Source organism: Schistocerca cancellata, chromosome 5 (genome assembly GCF_023864275.1).
Source record: "Schistocerca cancellata isolate TAMUIC-IGC-003103 chromosome 5, iqSchCanc2.1, whole genome shotgun sequence".
Taxonomy (NCBI): domain Eukaryota; kingdom Metazoa; phylum Arthropoda; class Insecta; order Orthoptera; family Acrididae; genus Schistocerca; species Schistocerca cancellata.
In genome coordinates, this window is record NC_064630.1 from 588,611,412 (window position 1) to 588,630,784 (window position 19,373).

The 19,373-nt window shown below is 42.6% G+C and overlaps 1 protein-coding gene across 1 annotated transcript in view; it reads left to right on the forward strand.

Annotated features, from left to right (window-relative positions):
- LOC126188187 (carboxypeptidase B-like) overlaps nt 1-19,373 on the forward strand; it is a 59,053-nt gene that overhangs the window by 20,923 nt on the left and 18,757 nt on the right. The window contains exons 3-5 of the mRNA XM_049929720.1: nt 400-496; nt 9,671-9,976; nt 15,851-15,938. Of these exons, the coding sequence (XP_049785677.1) occupies nt 400-496; nt 9,671-9,976; nt 15,851-15,938 (491 nt within the window). The remainder of the gene's footprint in view (nt 1-399; nt 497-9,670; nt 9,977-15,850; nt 15,939-19,373) is intronic.

Consider the following 19,373-nt stretch of genomic DNA (forward strand, 5'->3'; position numbering starts at 1 on the left):
AAACAACAGTAATGTGAGTTCTATGCAGGTGTCACCTAAGAATTTACTCAATTGACAATTTCTTACAGATCCCGGTATTACAGACGTAAATGGGAATATTTGTAGAGTACAAACTATTTATAAAATGGATTTTGTTATTTGATACGTTCTGGTATGTGATATTAAATCACATCAGGTTAAATAAATAAATGTCAAAGTTTTGAAAAAAAGGAAAAAGAAGGGCACAAACATAAATACTACTATTAGTACTGCTACTACTACTAATACTACTAGTTATTATTATTACTATTATTATTATTATTATTATTATTATTATTATTATTATTGAGATAACGATACGTTCTATTATAAATAGAGTAGTTTCTATGGTTTACAAATAATATCATTGTCAATTTCCAGGATCTTTGAGAAGGAGCGAAATATGACGCTGGTGAAATCCATTCCTAAAACCCCCGAGAGTCGCATCTCATTCACCGAGTACCAACGCTATGATGAAGTGAGTATCGCCCGAGCTGAAAATATTTTGATTGGCTCCCTACGACAGCCGAAGAATGAAATCTACTTGCATTTTTGGAACTCAGTACTTTACTATACTAACGTATGAATTGGAAACAGTTACCTAAAAAAATAGAAAAATCGCTTGACATTTCTTTTGTAATTGTATGTTAACTATCCTGAACAATTTTCTTGGACCTGCTAAAGGATCGGATATAAATTTTACCGGAACGGTGCTATATCTCATTTTATACGGATGAATTACAAAGAAAGATTAGGAGACCTCACACAGCGAGGCATTTAAGATGATAATCTATAGTGTGTAAGTGGTATGTGAAGCGTTCCAGCATAGTTACAATGCTTGCCAATCGTCTTTTCATCGTTAAAGCAAGGCACTGATTCATGGTATAGATGTTTCCATGTCGTAAACGTTGCCACGTCATGATAAAGAGTGGAACAGCATTATATAGAAGATGAACCTGATAATGACACTAAATATATGGAAACTGGTCATGCGAGTTAATAAATTTAAACCTACTACTAGTGCCCTCATAACGAAGTGACAACTTTGTAAGTTGTGACACGCCTACCACGCAAATACATCTTTTGTCGTTCGCTGCAGTAGACATCACGTCGACCCACGTCAGAACTTTAAGGCGGGGGGGGGGGGGGAGGGTGGTAGGAGGGGGGCAGTACATTAACTCCCATTAGAAGCACCATAAAAGTTTGCGTGTGACCTTAGTCGAATGCGGTGGAAGACTATGCTTATTGTGGAGGACAGAACCATTTTCAGCAACTGCTATACGACACTATAATAGGCATCCTTCACTGTCATTCCACTCGCGTCAACATCAGCTTGTGATAAGTACTTGTGATTCTAGAAATAAAGATTTATTGTACAGTGTTTTGATACTACTTCTCATTCTTCTGGTTCGTGCCTCATAATGATATGACATTATTCCTTTCTCATATCACTGCGTGAACATCGATAGAGAATAAATCGGATGCCATATCGCTCTTGCCCCCAGATTCAGTTTAAAATTAAAGATTTTGTATTTGTAAAATATGAGGACGAAGCCTGGGCGAGTAGAATCATTAAAGTTTGAGTTGCATGGCGAGAAGTGGGAAACTCTGGATTTGGTTTAATAATTAATTTCTATTTTAATAATACTTGAAATAAAGACCTGGAATAACAGTAATGTACCGTTCTCTTCATTAGCACTTGAGAAGCAAAAGAAGTAATTTGAATGTCATATAGACACAGTCCAGTCACATTAATGTGACCACCGCTCAAAATAACCACTCACTGACAGCAGGCGGCAACACTACAAGTGGAAGATATACACTCCTGGAAATGGAAAAAAGAACACATTGACACCGGTGTGTCAGACCCACCATACTTGCTCCGGACACTGCGAGAGGGCTGTACAAGCAATGATCACACGCACGGCACAGCGGACACACCAGGAACCGCGGTGTTGGCCGTCGAATGGCGCTAGCTGCGCAGCATTTGTGCACCGCCGCCGTCAGTGTCAGCCAGTTTGCCGTGGCATACGGAGCTCCATCGCAGTCTTTAACACTGGTAGCATGCCGCGACAGCGTGGACGTGAACCGTATGTGCAGTTGACGGACTTTGAGCGAGGGCTATAGTGGGCATGCGGGAGGCCGGGTGGACGTACCGCCGAATTGCTCAACACGTGGGGCGTGAGGTCTCCACAGTACATCGATGTTGTCGCCAGTGGTCGGCGGAAGGTGCACGTGCCCGTCGACCTGGGACCGGACCGCAGCGACGCACGGATGCACGCCAAGACCGTAGCATCCTACGCAGTACCGTAGGGGACCGCACCGCCACTTCCCAGCAAATTAGGGACACTGTTGCTCCTGGGGTATCGGCGAGGACCATTCGCAACCGTCTCCATGAAGCTGGGCTACGGTCCCGCACACCGTTAGGCCGTCTTCCGCTCACGCCCCAACATCGTGCAGCCCGCCTCCAGTGGTGTCGCGACAGGCGTGAATGGAGGGACGAATGGAGACGTGTCGTCTTCAGCGATGAGAGTCGCTTCTGCCTTGGTGTCAATGATGGTCGTATGCGTGTCTGGCGCCGTGCAGGTGAGCGCCACAATCAGGACTGCATACGACCGAGGCACACAGGGCCAACACCCGGCATCATGGTGTGGGGAGCGATCTCCTACACTGGCCGTACACCACTGGTGATCGTCGAGGGGACACTGAATAGTGCACGGTACATCCAAACCGTCATCGAACCCATCGTTCTACCATTCCTAGACCGGCAAGGGAACTTGCTGTTCCAACAGGACAATGCACGTCCGCATGTATCCCGTGCCACCCAACGTGCTCTATAAGGTGTAAGTCAACTACCCTGGCCAGCAAGATCTCCGGATCTGTCCCCCATTGAGCATGTTTGGGACTGGATGAAGCGTCGTCTCATGCGGTCTGCACGTCCAGCACGAACGCTGGTCCAACTGAGGCGCCAGGTGGAAATGGCATCGCAAGCCGTTCCACAGGACTACATCCAGCATCTCTACGATCGTCTCCATGGGAGAATAGCAGCCTGCATTGCTGCGAAAGGTGGATATACACTGTACTAGTGCCGACATTGTGCATGCTCTGTTGCCTGTGTCTATGTGCCTGTGGTTCTGTCAGTGTGATCATGTGATGTATCTGACCCCAGGAATGTGTCAATAAAGTTTCCCCTTCCTGGGACAATGAATTCACGGTGTTCTTATTTCAATTTCCAGGAGTGTATTAAGCGTCCTGGGGAATGCGGAAAACAGTGAAAACTCCATAATGCGGAAACGGAGAGATTTATCTGACGTCGTAAAAGGCATCACCATTGGTTTTCGGGCTAAAGGTTGAACCATTTCCGAAACGGCTAAGTTTGTAAACTGATCGCGTGCCACAGTGGTTAAAGTATACAGTGCATGGTAAAATGGCGCTACCCAAAATTGGAACTGAAGCAACTGATACGAATAGACGCGGAAATGTAGAGCAACTGACCGTCCAGGTCAACCAAGGACTACCAACAGTGTCTCCTGAACGACCGTTTAAAACGAACGTTTCTGCGTATGAGCCGCCTCAGCAGACACCTGTTTGTTGCAACCATGCTGATTATTGTTCATCTGCGACGAAGGATGGATTTTGCACAACAATACTGCAACTATATGTCCGCTGTATGGCGACAGGTAGCCTTTCAGATGAATCAGGTTTTACGCTCAATCGAACAGTGCCCGTTGGCGTATGCAGCGTGAAACTTCTGGAACCAAACTCGCTGCAACAATCATCGGAAGGGTCTCGGGAGTGTTTTGGTTGCATTCCATGGGTTATCTCGTCGTTCTGGAAGGTATAATCAATTAACACACGTACGCATCTACCCTTAGTGACCATGTCCACCCCTGCGCATTTTGTTTTTCTTCAGCAGGATGGCATTTACCAGCAGGACAATATAACCTGTCACACAGCCCGTAGTGTACTTGTGTGATTCGGAGAGCAACAAGATGAGTTTTCTATACTTCCATGGCCACCAGACCCCCGTATTTAAACACAATCGAGAATCTGTGTGGCCTCTCAGGCTGCTCATGCCACGATCCTCAACCGAGAAACCTAGTGCAGCTGGCCACAGCAGTGGAGTCGACATCGCTCCACGTCCCTGTCGATATCTTCCAGATCCTCACTGACTCTCTTCCTGCTGCTACAAAAGCTTGATATTCAAGCTATTGACTGGTGGTCGTATCAGTGATATTGAGCAGTGCATTTGCTCTGCAGACAAAGTGACAAAATACTCTGGAAAATGGATCATGGTTACGAGAAATTACGGTACCTGAAATGCCCCCTTTCATCTTATCGTAACCAACATACTTGCTCGGAATTAAGGTTCCAACTCAACATATCCGACCAAACGTCCCATACATCTTCTAACACATGCATCCCATCTATCAGATACTTCCCATACAGCCGTTCCATTTCATTTCCCATATAAAATCTTCTCCAATACTTCCCACATTCATATCCCTAACCACAGTTACCAGGAGCCCTCACAGTATCACCCATAGTGAAGGGACCGAGAGGTGGCACTGTGGTTAGCACATTCTACGCATTTGGGAGGACGACGGTTCAAATCAGCGTCCAGCTATCCAGATCTGGATTATCAGTGAGTTCCCTAAACCACTACAGGTCAATTCCAGGATTGTTCGCTTGAAAGAGCACGACCGATTCTTTTCCTATCCTTGAAACAATCGGAATTAGTTCATCAATTATGACCTCACTGTCGATTGCACATTCTAATCTTCTTCACTTCCTTCACAATGAAGAGAACCTACAGTCCTTCACCATCATCCTGTGGGGTCTGCTGGTTAATCGGAGGTGGCATGTTAATTTTAAGGTGTGGCTAGATGCCCTTCCTGTCGCCACCCCGTACCCCCCAGGGAAGAAGTAGCGTACCCCAACGGTCTGCGGCTATTTTAATCCACGGAATAGTGCAAGTGTGTTCGTATGTCTGTGAGCCATGTAACTGAGGCGGAACGTGGGGACCAGCTCAGTATTCGCCTAATGGGATGTGGAAAACCGCCTAAAAACACATCCAGTCTGGCTGGCAAACCGACCCTCGTTGTTAATCAGCTGGGCGGATTCGATCTGGGGCCAGCGCGCTTACCTGAGTCCAGGAAGCAGCTCGTTAGCGCTCTTGGTTACCCTGGCAGGTCGATTTTTTATACTAATACAGTAAATTCTATAGAAAAATTGGGGGAATGTAAACAGAGCGACCCCAGGAGGGGCAACGTAACTCTTAATTAATAATAATAATTACACAATAACTGACTGCTTTCAAATTTCAAACACATCATAGTTCTGAAAACTTCGTTTAGTTTTTCCAAACTCAGTTAGGAGATATTAAAATTCTGCTTATTTATTTTGCTGCCAGTCCTGTCGTTGTATTCAATAACACTACATACAAAAATATATTACGTGGTTCTTTGTCAAAATTATTAATTTTTATGTGTTAATTGCATGTTAGTCTTATTACTAATGATGTATACAAGCATATTGTAGCCAAACAATGCCTATTTCTCATAGGCAAATTCGCTAACCTTACACCCAGTGGTTCTGCACAACTGTACTGACTACGATAGCACGCCTCTCTCCTCAATCCAAATTCGCATTCATGCATCAGGCCGACTAGTATTCCCTCTAATGCAATGCTGTTCTAGTTTAGGGGGAATACCAAGCGGGCTGAGGCGTGAATGGGAATTTGAACATAGGAGGCAGGCGTGCTGGTGTAGTTTGTGTAGCTGTGCAGAGCCAGGATGGTGTAGTAGTCAGCGCATCTGACTAATGAGCAGGGGGTTCGAATTCCAGCCTTGGTACAAATTTTCATTTGTTACTTCAGTCTCCATATACAGAGCATAGATGTTTGAGACTTGGAAGGGTCTGTGGAGCCATAAGGATTCGTTTGATAAAAGCAACTATGTCTGGATTTCAGAGAGTATCTTCCGTTTTGTCTGATGCTAAGTTGCTATTCCAATACAACTGGGGAGCCTCTGCGCTGCTGTTCGGGTTTAGAGGGAAAATAAAATGGGCTAAGTATAGTGGCATAATGTTTTGCACATCTACAGGAGACTAGGGTTCGAATCCTGGCCTTGTTACAAATTTCATTCGTCGCTTCAGTTCGCATACGTACAGGGTGTTTATAATTAAAGTTAAACTTTAAAACCACTGTAGAAATAACACCACTGGTGAGAATGACTTCAAATTGCAACGGAATATCATCGGATAAGGGGGAAAACGAATGGCAGAAGAAAAATAAATAGTTCCAAATGTAGCTATTGATGGCTCTCTAAACATCATAATTTAATAGTGGTCGACAACAAATGACAAATTCATCATACAATAATGCCTAAGGTGTACGTTTGACGTTAAACAAACCGTACTACTCAGTGTGGGTGTACAGGTGTGATACTGTTAGTTACGTAAGCCCATCCACCACGGCAAGGTCATATCAAATCGGATGGGGAAAATAGGTTTTTAATTGACCTGAGGCCAAATTTCTTGTGACTGGTGCAAAACATGTTTAGTATGCTGTCCATCGTTTTCTGCGACAAGTTAAAATTGAGAAACAGCATGTTCCACAACTGATACAAGTGTTTCCGGGGTCACGTTCAGAATGTGTTACGCAGTGTGTGCCTTCAATGCAGCTACGTTTGCAATCGGAGCACTGAACACAACATCTTTCAGAGAGCCCTACAACCAGAAGGCACACGGATTAAGATCAGGTGATCGGGACGACCAAGATGTAGGGAAATGACGGCTGATAATTCTAGCATTTCCGAAATGGTGCTTCAGCAGCTGCTTAACTGAATTCGCAATGTGTGGAGATGCGCCGTCTTGCATAAAAATGACCCCGGCCACACACCCACGCTGTTGGAGAGCTGGAATGATGTGTTTGCGCAAAAGACACTCATAGCGCTTACCAGTGACGGTACAGGTAACAGGACCTGAAGCGCCTGTTTCTTGGGAAAAATATGGTCCTATGATAAATGATGCCGTGTCCTTTTTAGGATGTAGTGGTACTGGTTGATTTGCTTGTGGATTTTCGTTGCTCATATTCGACAATTGTGTGTATTGACATATCCTGACAGATGGAAGTGCCCACAAAATCTTCCACGGCCAATCATTGTTCACTTCCATGTTAGCAAGAAATTCTAAAGCAAAGGTCCCTCTTGCTGAGAGGCCAACAGGAAGCAACTCGTGCACATGGGTAATTTTGAATCGATAGCAAAGAGGGATGTCTCGTAGGATTTTACGCACCGTGCGCACGGGTCTGTTCAATGTTCGGGCAGTTCTTCGTGCACTACACGTCTGCGCACCACCTCTCGTCTCCTCCTGCACTGCTGTGGCCACTGCTTCCACTGACTTTGAACCAATTCGTGTCCTCCCTCTACTAGGTTGAACATCAAAAGAACACGTCTTTTCGAATTTCCGAATCATGTTCTCCAGACCTACAGCAGTCATCGGACCAACGCCTTTTTTAAAACCCTTTAGTGTCCGGAAATTCTGCAGATCGGCGTGTGCACAGTAATCATTCTTGTAATACAGCTTTACAAGTGAAATCCTGCATTGAGATAGTGATGGCGAACGTCGCAGACGCGAAAGGACGAAAAGCCGTGCACCCGGCGTGTTTGTACCGACGTCAGTGGGTCGTGCGGATGACAGGTGTTTTTATTTACGTATTCTGACACATACAGCGCCATCCATTGATCAATTTTCACACTAATTTTTCCTTCTGTCATATGCTTATCCTCCTTTCCCAATAATATTCCGTTGCAGTTTGACGTCATTCCGGCCAGTGATGATATTTCTACAGCGGTTTGAAAGTTTAACTTTAATTATAATCACCCTGTACATCATAGATGTTTCTGACTTGGAAAGAACGCTGGAACGATGTAGTTTCACTTCATTACCAACTATTTTCATGCTTAATTCCACACTTAATCAATTAAGTTTGTCCATTCTGCAAAAAACATATATAATAAAAATTGGACATTGTTGACTCTTTGCAGAAATTAATGCTCCAGTAATCGACAATAACACGAATATCATATTTATAGCAAAACATATACTGACAAAAATAAATGCACTATTTGCGACGAAACTGCTATGTTCCACATCCGACTTTGTCGCTCAAGTCGCTAAGTTGCTATGATCGTCTGGCTACTGGCTACTGAACAGGATCTAGGTTTACGGAGACGTTTTCACCGAAAGCATTTACTGGGAAAAGTAGGGAAGGTAGTGGCCAAAGGCTCGCAATCACACATTTTGCAGCAATGTTCTAGGTTAAATATTCAAACTCATAGTGCGAGTACGTGGCACTGTTCATGGAGCTCTGCCCACCCAATGGGAGACGTTTACCCTGTCTGGGTCCTTAGTACCGTTCGAAAGGAGTAGGCTTCTAGCAAATTTGGGGTAAACTGTGTGCTGGCATCATGCTTCATCGCCTTCTACCATTCACTAAATAGTCGTCCACCAGCTCACTGAACAAGTACTCGTTATGTGGGGCTGTATGATACTGATACACATTGTGTAAGTCATAACGGGTCATTGGGAGGCAATGGTACAAAACCTGTACTTTACTGCTGATCACCAACGCAGGATTATCCGGATTTTCCTAATTTTGAAGCGACTGAGTATGCGCCTGGTTAACACTTGAAACTTCCCCCTTTGAATGTAAAGAAAGACCTTGCTGGTAAACTTCTCCGTTATTTGATACAGAAACAGCTGAGAAAAACTGAACGTACTCAGACAGTTTTCTCTTTACTTATTCTGATAATTTCTAAACTGACACACTATATTTTAGCGCAACGCAATCCGACTTGCAATAATCCCTACAAAAGAATAGCCCTGACTAACTATAACCTATATCCTTCATGAATCACTTGCCTCACAAAAATCTTCGTTACTCGAACTACTGCAATAGAGCGAGCGGCAATACGCCAGCTAAATAAAACAATCTAACTACTGAAGGCACTAACTACTGATAGGCTCAAAAATGGTTCAAATGGCTCTGAGCACTATGGGACATACCATCTGAGGTTATCAGTCCCCTAGAACTTTGAACTACTTAAACCTAACTAACCTCAGGACATCACACACACCCATGCCCGACGCAGGATTCGAACCTGCGACCGTAGCGGTCACGCGGTCCCAGACTGAAGGGCCTAGAACCGCTCGGCCACTGTGGCCGGCCTAACTACTGATAGGCATATATATTTTGGAAATGAAAGATTTTTATAGAGAACAAACAATGTATTTGCTTTAATAGGGTCAAAAGTCATAATATATATGTAAATTCTTGACATCTATTTTGACAAATTTCCTTTTTCTGTCGTAAACACGTCCAGATTGTCCACTTATATTAACATCTCAAAACTCTGGCATCTCGCTTCCCACATCCACCACTGCTGGCGGCTCACCTCCAACTGCCCAACGCTACGGGTTCTTCACATCCAACTGCCCAACACTACACTAACGAATAATCCAACAATGAGTCCAACCAGCCACAGACTGCACACAGCCCAGTCAGCGATTTTAATACAGAGCGCTACATGGCGTCACCAACATGAAAACCTAAACAGCCTACTTACACATTCTGACTTGGGTTTCACAGGTTCGGCAGTACTTGTCGCAGCTGGCATCGAGCTATCCCAGTACAGTGACCGTGCAGACCATCGGACAGACGTACGAGGGTCGGCCTCTGGATATCATCCAGATATCCTCTGGAGGCGGCGGCTCCCGGCCGGTCATCCTGATCGACGCCGGCATCCACGCCAGGGAGTGGATCGCGCCAGCTGCCGCCCTCTACATCATCAACCAGCTGGTCGAGAACGCAGCCGAGAGCGCGCTCACAGACAGCGTCGACTGGCACATCGTCCCCGTGCTCAACCCCGATGGATACGAGTACACCTTCACAGATGTAATGACTGGTTGAATACCTCATAATCTATCGTAGGACTGCTACTTATCCAGAAATTACATTCTAACAAAACCTCTCCAGATGGCTCTATTTAATTATCTATTTCTTGATTTATTTTTCCCGTCAACGCTATGGTCATAGGAATACCTATTTTATGTTAATTGTGACATTCGCCATAAACCCATCAAATAAAAAAAAAAAAAAAGAAATCGAGGGGCTCAGAACCATAAGCGCCTACAGCACATCGTCATCGATTTTGAGATTGTAGCATGTGTGCGTGCTCGTTTCATCTGTTGATCTTATGGAAACCCCGTTTTATCTACATCTGTCGGCCCACAATGTATATATAAAACCGTTTTCAGCGATTTTTCCGATATTCATTTCCATATGGGCCTAAAGCAGAAAATATAAAATCGTTGGCCTCCACTACTCAGTTGTCATCTAGGGTCGCTAACGTAATTTATTGTCTATATCATTTATGCAGTAGCAGTACTCCGTAATTGGAGGTAAACTATGTGATCAAATGTATCCGGAGACCGACAAAAATATACGTTTTTCATATTAGGTCCATTGTGCTGCTACCTACTGTCAGGTACTCCATATCGGCGACTTCAGTAGTCATTAGACATCGTGAGAGATCAGAATCGGGCGTTGCACGGAACTCAGGGACTTCGAAGGTGGTCAGGTGATTGGGTGTCACTTGTGTCATACGTCTGTACGCGAGATTTCCAGACTACTAAACATCCCTAGGTCGACTGTTTCCGATGTGATAGTGAAGTGGAAACGTGAAGGGACACATACAGCACAAAAGCGTAAAGGCCGACCTCGTCTGTTGACTGACAGAGACCGCCGGCAGTTGAAGAGGGTCGTAATGTGTAATAGGCATACATCTACCCAGACCATCCACACACGAATTACAGATTGCATCAGGATGCACTGCAAGTACTATGACAGTTAGGCGGAAGGTGAGAAAACTTGGATTTCATGGTCGAGCGGCTGTTCATAAGCCACACATCACGCCGGTAAATGCCAAACGACGCCTCGCTTGGTGTAAGGAGCGTAAACCTAGGACGACTGAAAGTGGAAAAACGTTGTGTGGAATGATGAAGAACCACAGTACACAATGTGGCGATCCGATAGAACGGTGTGGTATGGCGAATGCCCGGTGAACGTAATCTGCCAGCATGTGTAATGCCAACAGTAAAATTCGGAGGCTGTGGTATTACGGTGTGGTCGCGTTTTTCATGGAGGGGGCTTGCACCCCTTGTTGTTTTGTGTTGCAGTATCACAGCACAGACCTACATTGATGTTTTAAGCACTTTCTTGCTTCCCACTGTTGAACAGCAATTCGGGGATGGCGATTGCATCATTCAACACGATAGACCTCCTGTTCATAATGCACAGCCTGTGACAGAGGTTTTAGACTTCAATAGCATCCCTGTAATGGACTGACCTGCACAGAGTCCTCACCTGAATGCTACAGCACACCTTTGGGATGTTTTGGAACGCCAGCTTTTTGCCCTGCCTCACCGACTGACATCGATACCTCTCCTCAGTGCAGCACTGCGTGAAGAACAGGTTGCTATTGCCCTAAAAACCTTCCAGCACCTGATTGAAGGTATGCCTGCGAGAGTGGAAGGTATCATCAAAGCTAAGGGTGGGCCAACACCATATTGAATTCCAGCATTACCGATGGAGGGCGTCACGAACTTGTAAGTCATTTTCAGCCAAGTGTCCGGATACTTTTGATCACATAGTGTATATTGTCAGTTTTATTTGAAACAGAATGTACTTAATGGAAATGTTAGTAACAGGAACCTTGAAGTGCTGGAATAGGTCATCCTTTTGAATGCTGTGCACTTAGTATCCGTTCTTAAGGTTTCGATTCCAGTTTCACATGAATTACAATGATTACAACTGTCAAAAGACAATCACTAGCCTACATATGGAACTTTTGTGAATTAACATTGGTAGTAAACATAACGCTAAATATTAATCAATATTTCGTGACGTACGAGTAAAGTGGGTGCATTCTTTTTTAATAGGAAGAATAGGAATTGAGAAAACGACTCAGACCTGTGGCGTACTGACCACTCGTCGCTTATAGGGTTCATAAAGGATGCAGAACTCTCGGAATGCTATACAACAATGCAAGCAAATCACATAAATAGTTTTCATTACAAATTAGAAGAAACTTTGAATTGACAACGGTGTGTCAAGCGACGGGCGACATGCAAACATTCAAGGTCCGTTGCTGTATACAAGGTCCGTGTAAGCAATTGATATGGACAACACGTCACTGCTATCGCAGTGCTCTCCTAATACTGAGCCAGTCCTTTCTATTACTGTCCGGCCGAGGCTGGCAGGAGCGGCTGTTATACGCTCTTCAGTAGAGGCCACTCCTGTCGAGGCGCGGTCCTTGTCAGCGGGCTATTGGCTGACATCGTCTCACTGCCTTCTCTGCTCTTTCATTCTTCATCTTCTTGCCGTCGCTTATCATTACGATGGAGCAAGACCTATGAGACTGGTGGTCTGTCAACAGATCTGACGTCCAAAAACATCTATTTTTCTCAGAACATGGTGTATGTGCTTTGGGTCTTTGTGGTTCTCACAAGGGAACATCCCCATCGCACCCCCCTCAGATTTAGTTATAAGTCGGCACAATGGTTAGGCTTTGAAAAACTGAGCACAGATCAATCGAGAAAACAGAAAGAAGTTGTGTGGAACTATGAAAAAATAAGCAAAATATACAAACTGGGTCGTCCATGCGTAAGATAGGCAACATTAAAGGGAATGTGAGGCGATGAGCGCCGTGGTCCCGTGGTTAGCGTGAACAGCTGTGGAACGAGAGGTCCTTGGTTTAAATCTGCCCTCCACTGAAAATTTTGCTTTCTTTATTTTCGCAAAGCTATGATCTGTCCGTTCGTTCATTGACGTCTCTGTTCACTGTAATAAGTTTAGTGTCTGTGTTTTGCGACCGCACCGCAAAACCGTGCGATTAGTTGACGAAAGGACGTGCCTCTCCAATGGGAACCAAAAACATTTGATCGCAAGGTCATAGGTCAACCGATTCCTCCACAGGAAAACACGTCTGATATTTTGTATACGACACTGGTGACAGCATGTGCGTCACATGACAGGAATATGTTGTCGACCCACCTAATTAGTACACTTGGCGAATGGGTGAAAAGTTTCTTCTACCTTGCCCGATTTAGGTTTTCTTGTGGATGTAATAATCACTCCAAAAAAAGTGATGAAAACATAAGAGTTTTTCACATAAACTGAAAATAAAAAGTTAAAATTTTCGGTCGAGAGAAGATTTGAACCAAGGACTTCTCGTTCCGCAGCTATTCACGCTAACCACGGGACCACGACGCTCCTCACCTCACATTGCCCTTAATATTGCCTATCTTACGCATGGATGACCCAGTTTGTATATTTTGCTTATTTTTTCATAGTTCCACACAACTTCTTCCTGTTTTCTCTATTGATCTGTGTTCAGTTTTTCAAGGCCTATCCATTGTGCCAACTTATAACTAAATCTGAGGGGGGTGCGATGGGGATGTTCCTTAGTCAGCACCTCTTTTTTTTTAAGTCTGTGAAATCATATTGGAATTTTAAGCTCTTTTCCAGTGCTTACAGAAATATAATAACAAATTAAAGGTTATCCACATTTTTGCAAGTACACGCTTTTTGTTTTTCTTTAATAGCCAACCAGGTTTCAGCACAGTTGTGGCAGCCTCAATAGGTTTCTTCTTTTACTGTTCTTGAAATACATACATACAGATATTGTATATGTTACATCAGATTTTGTTGTTGTATAAAGCACATATGCAGGGTGTTTCAGCACAACGGTTACAAAGATTCAGGAGATGTAGAGGACACCTAGACGACGGAAAATCAGATAGCAATGCATGGTCGGAATTAGGTGCAAGAGTGACGACACAAAACACATGAAAGGGAGACACTAACACCACCAGAAAATATGTTTATTATGCTTAGTACATCAATCCAAGAAATAAGAGTAAAACAGACGAACAATCGTCATCAAAGAAGGTATTCGAAATTACGACATCAGACCGTGATGCAGGATTCACATATCCGGCGCATGGAAGACCTGATATTCTGGACAAAAGATGATGTGTCCCGAACTTCCCCAGAAGCTGGCGCGATGCGTACACCTTTTTTGATTTTATTTCTCGGTATCTGCTGCGTTAAGCGTAATAAACATGTTTTCCCACCCTGATCGTATCCTTCCTTTCTTGTGTTTTGTATCGTCACTACCGCTCTAGAAAAGTGTCTTCGGTCACACATTGCTGTGTAATTTTCCAATGTCTAGGTGTACCCTATATATCCTAAAAGTTTGTAACCGTTGTGCTGGAACACCCTGTATATTTTACATTTTTATTAGATTGCGTCTGCACTATGGCTTTCTACTTAAGTCTGTCACAGGTCTAAATTAATACACTTTATCATCTGCAAACATAGAGATATTAGGGCATCGTCCGAATTGAATTTTCGTTTAGAATACAATCTTTAGAGACATATAGTCTGGCAAAATCGTGTATGTACCCCATTTTTACTCTTACCGTTGCTGTAGTTCGCTTTTCTTGAGCTGTGGCTGGTTTTTATTTGTCTGCAAAACATGTTTTTGTATGTGTATTTAGAATGACATAGGGACACCGGTGAGAATTTGGCATGGAGAACTGTTTGATGTGGTTTGTTATTTGTAGATTAATCTATAACTAATAAACCACACCAAACCGTGAGCATGGTCAACACAGAGATCAGTACATTGTAACGCCAACGCACAATACGAATCAATAGCGAACTTCGTACTAAGTTGGAAAGATTCGTACATTGCCGGTAGCATATCAAACGTCATTTTCTTCTTATTACAATTTGTTTACTGCAAGTGTAGTAATAGTAAAGAAGATTTCATGACTCTTAGACTGTCCATAGTATTTATTACGTCAAAAAAGGTTTCTAATAATTATATTTGATATTGAAAAACTAATAGTTTTATGCCTAAATGTCGAGAGGTCCCCTATGTTTACGAATACTAAGTTACAAACACTCTGACGACGAGTTCTGTTCAATCGCATCCATTGCTGCCACACGTCACACTTCAATTTCACTTGCCCAACAACAGTATCTATTATACCACTCTTCACAAATAACTATTTTTTTGCTTTAGTTGTTTCTGTTTTTACTGTTTCTATCATAACTATTTCTAATTAATGTAGTCCACACAAAATGTAATAAGCACTAGCCAGGAATCCCTCTCTTACTTGCTTGATTTAATTGAGTTCACAGGGAATTCCAATTTTATATTGTGATTTTAGTGTAAATTTATTGTACTTTGTAAGCCTCTTCAATAAAACGATTTCCAACGTCGAACTTTTGAGCATATGTCCACCAATCGCGGCAATTGAGAGATATCTCCTCGGCTACTTCGCGTCATGTGCCATTAAAATGCACGTGTCATGCCTGCGATTTATTGAATGTTCTGTAAGATGTACATTGCACGCATCCTTTATGGGTTTCAGGTTTCGAAAGAGCAATGCATGTTCTCTGACACTGATTTTATTGTGTGTACTGCAGCGAATATTGCGAGTTTTTAATCAAAACTTACGCGCAGCACGTACAAAATGTTATGTAAATTTACTTTTATAAACATTTGTAAACTGAAACTGTTGGGTAAGACAATCATGAGGTATTTGTCGTTATCTTCTACGATCAACGTATTATGTAAAGAAAAGCTAAATCACAAAATCCTTGTTCATCAAGTATTAAACTTCTCTGTCAGGCAGTGCAGTTTGCCTCCTTTCCTACCTGTGTACCATTGCTGATATGTACATTTGGATTTCACAGGAGCGCATGTGGAGGAAGACACGATCAAGAGCATCCATTTTGTGCAAGGGGGTGGACGGCAACAGGAACTTTGATTTCCACTGGAATGGTGAGCAAACATTTAGAAACTGCATATGAATTGTTGGCTTCATTGTCTTAGATTCATACATGTTGAACACTAATTATACAGAAAACAGAATTTGATAACCTTCATTGTGAAATCCTGCAACGTTTCGCTTCTTGTTCGTTGAATGCGGTAAAGCTTGTGGACCAGTCAGACCTCTCATATTGCGAAAACAAGATGTTTAAGCGATACACCGGATTAAAGATACTTCCAAAACACGTAATTTTTAGTATGGTTTGTCTGATAAAATGTCGGGAAATGTGACGTGTTACCGTTTCACATTGTGCTGCTTTCAGCCTGCTGTAGTTGTTCAAAAGAAAATGAAACTCACAAGAACTCAGCATACGACAACCTTAAAAGAAAGAAACTTGCTAATAGCGCACTTCGTCCTGCAATCGCCATTGGAAAGGAAGGAAAAAATCAGGATAAATGGGAGTAGAACTCGCGCACCTAGGGCTCTGTACAAACCTAATTATGTACATAGATAGTTCATCCATCCTGAGACGATTTTTGCTGTTATCGATATCGATACTGACAAGATGTGGGTCATCGGACTTCCAAGACTTTCGAGAATGAGAAAAAAACAGTTTTTTCGTGTGATATAATTTCAGATGAACAGTTTTTGGACTTTTTCCTTCACTTATACTATAAAACCTCGCTCCCTGCCAAATTTCATGATTCTAGTTCAATGAAGAATACCAAACAGTTTTTGATGAGTAAGTTTGTATCAAAATATGTGACATAAACATCCTTACCTTGTGACTGTTTTGACTTAGAACCCTACAATTTAAACGCCGTCAAGGGACTATAGACCTTAGCATGCGACAAATTTTAACTTGATACGTCAACCCGTCCCTGAGAAAAGGCATCTTAATCGACGGACAGACAGACAGGCGAATTAAAAAATGTTAATGTTTTTTCGTGTTATATAATTCCAACTTACAAACTTCGCATTTTTTCTTTTACTAGTACTGTGAAACCTTTTATTTTCACAAGTCCGTCTCGATCATATAGATTTCTTTACATGAAAATCTTTTCGGGTTTGCTGCCGGATCCTAAAATCAACTTGACTCGATATTTCGGCGATCCAACTGTTCGCCATCTTCAGGAATGCTGCTTCTGCTGATGAGTCCCGCTGAGAACTGAGTAGTTCTCAGCGGGACTCATCAGCAGAAGCAGCATTCCTGAAGATGGCGAACAGTTGGATCGCCGAAATATCGAGTCAAGTTGATTTTAGGATCCGGCAGCAAACCCGAAAAGATTTTCAAGACTTATTACGCCGGGAAAGCTTACGTAATCAGATTTCTTTACACTTTATGACCAGTTTCGGCTTATCTTCAGATCGTTAAAATATTCTGATATAAATCATCGTTAAGTTAAACACGTGACATGCGACATTTTAACGATCTGAAGATGGCGATAAGCCGAAACCGGTCATAAAGAGTTAAGAAATCTATGTGATCAAGAACGACTTGTGAAAATAAAAGTGCTAAAAATAAAATGATCGCGGACTTATATACAGACTTCATGTCATGAATTGATAACTGTGAAACCTTGCTTCTTCCCAAATTTTATGATTCTAGGTCAACGGCAAGTATCCTGTAGGTTTCGATGAATGAGTTTGCGAGTACCAAAATATGTGTCATGAATGGCCATATCTTATAATAGAATTAATTCAGAAGCTTAAGTTTCTTTACACTTTTACATCATCAAGGGAACAAAGACCTTACTATGTCACATAAATATGAACTTAATACGTCTACCTGTTGCCGAGGAGAAGGGATAGACGGACAAACATACAGTCACATAACAAACGATATTTTTTTTCGTTTATATAATTACAAATTCACAGTTTTAAGATTTTTTTCCTTTAGTTGTACTATGAAACGTTGCTTGTTAGCAAATTTCGTTGTTTTAGGTCAACGGGAAGTATCCTACAAATTTAGAAGTGTGTTTGCGAGTATCAAAATTTGTGGCATAAACGGCCGTATCTGTCGACTGCATTTACTTAAAAGCTTCAATTTTTTACAATGCCAGTGGACCATCGACCTTAGTATATGACATAAATTTCAGCTTGATACCCCACCCGTTCCTGAGAAGATGGGTTTTAAACAGTAGTACAAACAGATAGAGGGATGGACAACAGAGTGACCCTATAAGGGTTCCGTTGCTACCTACTGATGTTCGGAACACTTAAAATGAAGGCAACAGTCTCATACCATTACTGGCAAGAGACCCCATCTTGGTCGATCGGATGCTTGGTGCAAGTCTTCCTACTTGACGCCACCTTGGAGACATGTGCGTAGATGAAAGTGAGATGGAATGATGAGAATAACACTAACATCCACACATCGACCGAAGAAAAATCTGCGACCCGGCCGATAATCGAACTGGGTTATCGGGCTTGGAATCTTAAATAAATAAATGAAAATATAGCGTCCATCCTTTCCTACTGCACTTAGAATGCGAGCTGCGGACAGAAGAAACGGAAATTCTATCAGCTGAAGGTAACGGCACATGTTTCGCTCCTTTATTTCCTGCCCCATGAACTACAAACAGTGTTAGGGTGGGCTAGCTTGTGTGCCCCAACTGAAGAGATAGTCGTACGTAGATGTAACCACAAGGGAGGGGTATCTGTTGAGAGACACGACAAATGTGTGGCTCATGAAGAAGAGCAGCGGTATAAAAAATAAAATAGTGATAATACAGGAGTAGGCCTAATAATGAATAAGAAAATGGGAATGCGGGTAAGTTACTACTTGCAACATAGTGAACGCACCACCGCCGAGACAGACACAAAACCAAGGCCAACCACATTAGTGCAAGTTTATATGCAAACTAAGTGACGAAGAGACTGGAATAATTTGTGATGAGATTAAAGAAATTATTCAGCTATTTAAGGGGCAGGAAAATTGATTGCGGTTGTGAATTCCTTGGTAGGAAGAGAAGGAGAAGGATAAAGAACAGCAAAATATGAGTTGTAGGAAAGGAATAAAAGAAGAAGCCATCAGGTGAAATTTAGTACAGAGCATAATTTAATCATCACTAACACATGGCTTGAGAATCATGAATGAAGGCTGTACCCGTGGAAGAAACCTGGAAACATAGGAAAGCTTCATATTGATCATATAGTGTTAAGAATGAAATTGTGGAACCAGATTTTTAAAATACAAGACATTTCCAGGGACAGGTATGGACTCTGAACATAATTTATCCTTTATGAACTGTGAATTAAAACTGAAGAATCTAGAAAAAGGTAGGAAATTAAGGTGAGGGAGACCTGGTAAGTTGAAAAAACCAGATGGTGTTGAGCGTTTCAAAGGAAATATTAGACAAAGATTGACTGAATAGAGGGGAAATAATACAGTAGAAGACGAATGGGTAGCTTTCAGAGATGACGTAGTGAGGACAGAAGGATCA